The sequence below is a fragment of the Sinocyclocheilus anshuiensis genome, unplaced genomic scaffold, assembly GCF_001515605.1.
Source record: "Sinocyclocheilus anshuiensis isolate Anshui unplaced genomic scaffold, SAMN03320099.WGS_v1.1 scaffold890, whole genome shotgun sequence".
Taxonomy (NCBI): Eukaryota; Metazoa; Chordata; class Actinopteri; order Cypriniformes; family Cyprinidae; genus Sinocyclocheilus; species Sinocyclocheilus anshuiensis.
Genome location: NW_015537986.1, coordinates 608,880 through 614,909, shown reverse-complemented (window position 1 = coordinate 614,909; position 6,030 = coordinate 608,880). Strand labels below are relative to the sequence as shown.

At 36.0% G+C, this 6,030-nt stretch overlaps 1 protein-coding gene across 1 annotated transcript in view; it reads left to right on the top strand.

Annotated features, from left to right (window-relative positions):
- Positions 1–6,030, top strand: part of dbf4b (DBF4B-CDC7 kinase regulatory subunit) — a 19,063-nt gene that overhangs the window by 4,493 nt on the left and 8,540 nt on the right. The window contains exons 2-4 of the mRNA XM_016468739.1: positions 5,157–5,272; positions 5,401–5,529; positions 5,861–5,911. Coding sequence (XP_016324225.1) covers positions 5,157–5,272; positions 5,401–5,529; positions 5,861–5,911 — 296 coding nt within the window. The remainder of the gene's footprint in view (positions 1–5,156; positions 5,273–5,400; positions 5,530–5,860; positions 5,912–6,030) is intronic.

The following is a 6,030-nucleotide window of genomic DNA, read 5'->3' as shown; positions in this document are numbered from 1 at the left end:
TAATGTACCGTGAAACCTGTATAATTTTGAAAAATACCGTGATATAAATTTTTGGTCATACCGCCCAGCACTATGTGTAGGTTACAAAAACACGTCACTCATTCATTTTTTAGAATGAAGAATAAATTAAAATTCATAGCATTTAAACAAGTTCTGCTCGCGTATTTGAATGTTTCTATTGGATGATTTAGGGTAAACGTCATATTATGCGACTACGCATTACTTTACGTACACTGTAAAAAGTAATGAGTTGAACTTACTTGGAAAACCTGTGGAAACTGATTGCCTCAAATTTCTCAAGCAAATTAGTTTATAACTTTTGAGTTAATAAAACTTACTGTAACTTTGTATAGGTAACTTGTGTATATGTATAGGTTACCAGAAAACTTGAGTGTTGCTAACTCAATTTGACAAGTTCAGCCAACTTAGAGATTTAAGTTAAGCTTAGTGCACAGAACTCAAACAAAACAGTTCTCTTAACAAGTCTGCTTTGTTCACATTACTAGACAAATGTGTGGAAACTGATTGCCTTAAATTTCTCAAGTAAGCTGTACTCAAAACTTGAAGGTGTTAATACAAAGACAGAAAACAGATTGTTAGCACAAAAATAGGGCATTTATTCGTTTAAAACAATGTTACTTCAAGTCATTACTTTTTAGGCATCCTATCAAATCAACAATTTAACACTGTAAGAAAGATTAATAAATAGAAAAAAAAAACATCAACATCCCTTTTATGACATTTCAAACACGATCTGACTCTGAAGTTCAGTTCCTTGTCTTCTTCTGGTGATGTTTTGTTTAAACCAACCTTCCGCCACCTATTGGTGCACTTCCGCCACCTACTGGTCTAGAGTTATTAGGGCACATAGTGGGATTGGGGAAATTTATATATATATATTTTTTTTTTTTATGTCGTCACCAATCACTTGTACACGTTCACATTGCACATACGCAGGGACTCCCAACACATTGAAGAAATTAAAATAGGAGTAGCAGAACACATTAATGTTTTTGTCATATGCTGCAATTACCAAAATCCAGTAAATATATTAAGTTATTAATATAAATATGATGATTGTGAAACGCTCTACTGGATTATGAGGCAGCAACAGCTTGTGGGCAAGCCAAAAAGCTGAAATCTTACTGTTATTTGACAGCTTGAAGAAAAAAAGATTCAGAACACTATCTGTAAAAAAACCAAAAAAAAAACCTTAACCATTTCAAATTGTATTCACTCTAAAACTGTATTCATTGTTCTTTGCACCAGACAATGGAAACAGACCTTTAATCCAACAAACTAGATGCTCTTAAGTACTGTTTACTAAAGTTGTTTAGTTTAACTATTGCATCCACCTGAAAGTTCACACAACACAGTGTAATTAAGTAAATTCAACAAATTTGTAAAAATCAGTTATGTTTACTCGCTTTTCTTAAGTAGATTCAGTGATTACTTTTTACAGTGTAGAGTTTACTAACTACTTGCTACGTCATGCCTTACGAACAACTGGTGCAACCAAATAATGTATAGATTTAGTTACAAACTAGCTAGTAGTAGTTACTAAGCCTCTATGGTGGACTTAATGTTCTAATTTAAGTAAGAACTTACGAATGGCTGGTGCAACCCTACTGTTCCAAGAAAATTTCAAACACTGTTATACACACAATGAAAAGTTTGTATTTGTAGCTTATGAGGGCACTGGCAATAAAACTCTGAAAAACATTGTAACAAACCAGCAGATTTCCAAATGATGGAAGACAGGAATTTTGGTGGCTTGCATGACATCACTTTTCCTCCAGATATTTGTAATGTCTTAAAGGTGCAATGTGTAATATTTACAAAGATCTATTGACAGAAATGCAATATAATATACATAACTATTTTTTCAGAGGTGTATAAAGACCTTACTTAATGTACCGTTATGTTTTTATTACCTTAGATTGAGCAATTTCTATCTACATACACCGCGGGTCCCCTTACATGGAAGTCGCCACCATGTTTCTACAGTAGCCCTAAATGGACAAACTGCTCTACAGTGCGTGTTTCGTCACTTTGTTGTTCTTATGAATAAAACACTGACACAATGATGAACAAGTACATTCATATTTGCAATAACATCGATTTATTGAATAATTAAGTAAATATAATTCCTTAATTTGCCTTTGTAAAGAAATCTCATTGCTCTCTGCTGTCTTTACCGACGACATCTTTACCGGTGTCGGCCACCGTAGCTTCTCTAAAGGCAGGGGTGAGCGGGGGACTGAGCCGTTGGTTGCAATTCTCAACCTCACCGCTAAAATTTACACACTGCACCTTTAAGGCAGAGAAATAAATGCAATGCTTAACGGCACAAACGAACGGAACTGATCGATTTAATGTGGAGAGAGCCCCGAATTAGCATATATTTGTTATTATATTATTATAAATAGTGTTCAATATTCTTACAGCATAAATGGAGCACAAACTAATTAGAACGATTTAGACTCACTGTAAAAAAACAACAACGGATATTTGAGTTGACAAACACTATATATTTTTTTTTTAACTCTGCGGCTGCGCTAAATGGGGTGGAGAGTGAACATTATATTTAAGAAGCTGTCATAGTTACAGGGTTTCTTTTAACGGCACAAATCGAGCACAAATGAACGGCACCGGTTTGGACAGCATGGGGTGGAGAGTGACGTCACTGCCCCGTTCTGTGTTGTTATTTTTGAGGACGGGGCATAGATACAATGTAAATTTGAACTGCACAAATCGAGCACAAACGAATGGCACTGTTTTGGAATGTTTTAGATTTCATGGGGTGGAGAGTGACGTCACTGTTCGTGAAAACGTTTGTTTTCGTTATATTTAAGAAGCGGTCATAGTTACTAAGGCTGGGTAAAAAATATCGATATCTCGATTTTAATCGATTCTCATTTTTATGGAACGATATTGATTCTTAAATCCCAAGAATGGATTAGTCTAGCCTGTTTTCAGTTAATGGACAGAACATTGAAGCGCACCTCCCATCCAATAAATTGCAATAAGCTATTGTGCTTTGGTACTTTTAATATAAAAACAAAGTCTCACATTTTAAATTCTGTCCATTGTATTGCAGTATTCAAACAATAAATGCCGTTTTAGCACTGATTAATGTGGAGTGACAGATCGCTGTAGCGCCTCGATCAACAAATAAACATGACTAAACATCCGAAGGTAAATTAAAGAAAGAGTAACATTTTACAATCCGTATCCTGTCTCATGTAATCGCTCAATCAGTGTTTCAGCCGCGCAAAGACGTCAATATAACGGCTTCGGCTTGAAAACGTCACATAACGTCACATTTACCTCAGAAAAAAGCATATTCGGTGACCATAAACATAAAACTGTAGAGAGGGGCATTTTGATAAATATATTCACCATATAACATTATAATGTTTACTGTTCTTCAATGTTTAATTTATGTTTGTATAAACCCATCAAGTTTTTATGACAGCCACTATTTAAATGTTCATAGCCTATTTCAGAAAAAGTAGAAAATTATGTAATTGTAACGTTATTATTTTAAAAACTTAATTAAGTGTAATTTTAGCAGTTGTATAGCCTACAAATCAGTCAATTTTAACCTTTAATATTATAGTAATGTAGTACCAACTGACTCTCATGTATATTTTATAGCATTAGTTAAGAGATTTTGTTTCCTTGAGAAAATTTGGCATGTAGCCTACTGTATCTGATATAGGCCTATGTCCAAAATAATCGATATCGAATTGAATCGTTAATCGAATCGAATCGCAAGCTTGTGAATGAGAATCGAATCGAATCGTGAAATTTGTGTCAAAACCCAGCCCTAATAGTTACAGGGTTTCTTTTAACGGCACAAACCAGCACAAATCGAGCACAAACGAATGGCACCGGGTTGGAGGGGTTTGGACGGCATGGGGTGGAGAGTGACGTCACTGCCCCGTTTTGTGTTTGTTATTTCTGAGGACGGGAAATAGATACAATGTAAATTTGAACGGCACAAACGAATGGCACCGTTTTGGAACATTTAGATTTCATGGGGTGGAGAGTGACGTCACTGTTTGTAAAAAGTTTTGTTTTCGTTATATTTAAGAAGCGGTCATAGTTACAGGGTTTCTTTTAATGGCACAAATCGAGCACAAACGAACGGCACCGGTTTGGAGGGATTTGGACGGCATGGGGTGGAGAGTGACGTCACTGCCCCGAATTATGTTATTTCTAAAAAGGGAAAATATATACGATGTTCATTTTAATGGCACAAATCGAGCACAAACGAATGACACCAGTTTTGTGCGATTTTGACGAACTGGGGTGGAGAGTGACATCACAGCTCCCGAAACTATTTTGGTTTTATCTAAGGCAGGAAAATAGATAGTGTTTGTTTTAACGGCACAAATCAGCACAAACGTAGCGCAAACGTAGCGCAAACGAATGGCATAGTTTTGGTGATTATTTCTTTTTATGGGGTGCCAACTATACGGAGGTCTTTATTGGAGCTCCTTTGAATGGGATAAAACTGTGTAGATGTAGTCAGATGACAAAACATCAGTTAATCTTCTTATTTAGAAAAGCATACGAAAGTGGCTCCAACCAAATGGTAAAAAAATCCAATCTCATATGTGGGTTTTTGCTGTTTACTTTCAAGAAGATCTGACCTGATACCAGTGAAAAAAATCAGAATTGGTTCACAGTGTAAATGCAGCCACTGAAACACAAAAGACTGCAGAGTATACAACAATTTGTAATATGCATGCAAAATGTAATGCTGCTGTATTTATAGTTCATCATGATTGATTGATGAAGTGTAATAGTCACGTTTTCTTTTGCTTGGGGCCAAGAATTCAATTGATATAAGACACATTTTCATACACACAGTTCAGGAGTTATTGCTCAAAATGCGTTTAGCTTTATTGTGGTTCCCCAATTGACTGTTCAGGACCAAACAACCATCCTGTCAAGTTTCAAATCTCTAGGTCTTTTGGGCTGTAGGATGCAGTTTTGGGGTACAAACCAATAGGGTTTGTAGCACTTTGCACTTGAGCCCATAATAACAATAATATTGAATAATAATTAATAAAGCAATTCAATAATATTTGAAGACCCTCATAGATGAACTGACATGCATAAAAGCATTCCTAAACCTGTTTCAGTTCAAATAATGACTGGAGAACTTTCGGGTGGTTTGAGGGGCCAATCCTTCTACCTGCATGACGTGAAGAGACATCAGTCCATCACACTCGCTGACATCATCAGCCGTCTGGGAGGGGTGAGAGATATCATTTTGTCATTCATCTGTAAATGAAGGACAAAACAGGAATTGTAGTAATTGTTGCCCTGTATGCAAAGTGATGTTAAATGGTGCATCTCATCCTGTCTGTGCACTGTTTCCTATAGAAAGTGGACAGTTTTCTCACCAAGGATGTGAATGTGATTGTGACGGGCATTAAAGAACCTCATAGTGATTTGCAGGTGGATGGTTCATGTACTGCAGGGGGGAAACAAAGTGGAACCCCCAAACCAATGGTATGTATGCAATTCTTAAATTTTGTTCTTGTCTATCATATAATGTATGATGTGCTATCAGTAGATTGTTTGAGGAGCTTTTCATGCTGAGTTCTGGTTCCTCCCAGGGTCACTTCTTTAAACCTAAACATTTCAGACAGTTTTTTTCTTGCCACAGTCATCTTTGTCTTATTCACAGAGGGTATGAAGGCTTATATTTTCTACAAAGCTACTTTGAAATGGTATATTAAGAAAATGCTATAGAGGTGAATTGAAATATTTCTAAAAGGTTCATGCAGGGATGTTTAGTAACCAATAAATAATGTAGTTTAAATGTCTTTTTACCCTCAAGCTTTGTGGCAGTCGTGGAAAAGCATTACTGGAAAAAGCAATCGACAGAAATGTAAGTCCACTCCTAAATATTTGCATAGAAAATTCCCTTTCTTATTTATTTTACTTTAATGCAATGTGTTTGTGTGCATGTGCTCCTACTTGTAGTCTCAAAATGAATCCTTCATAATC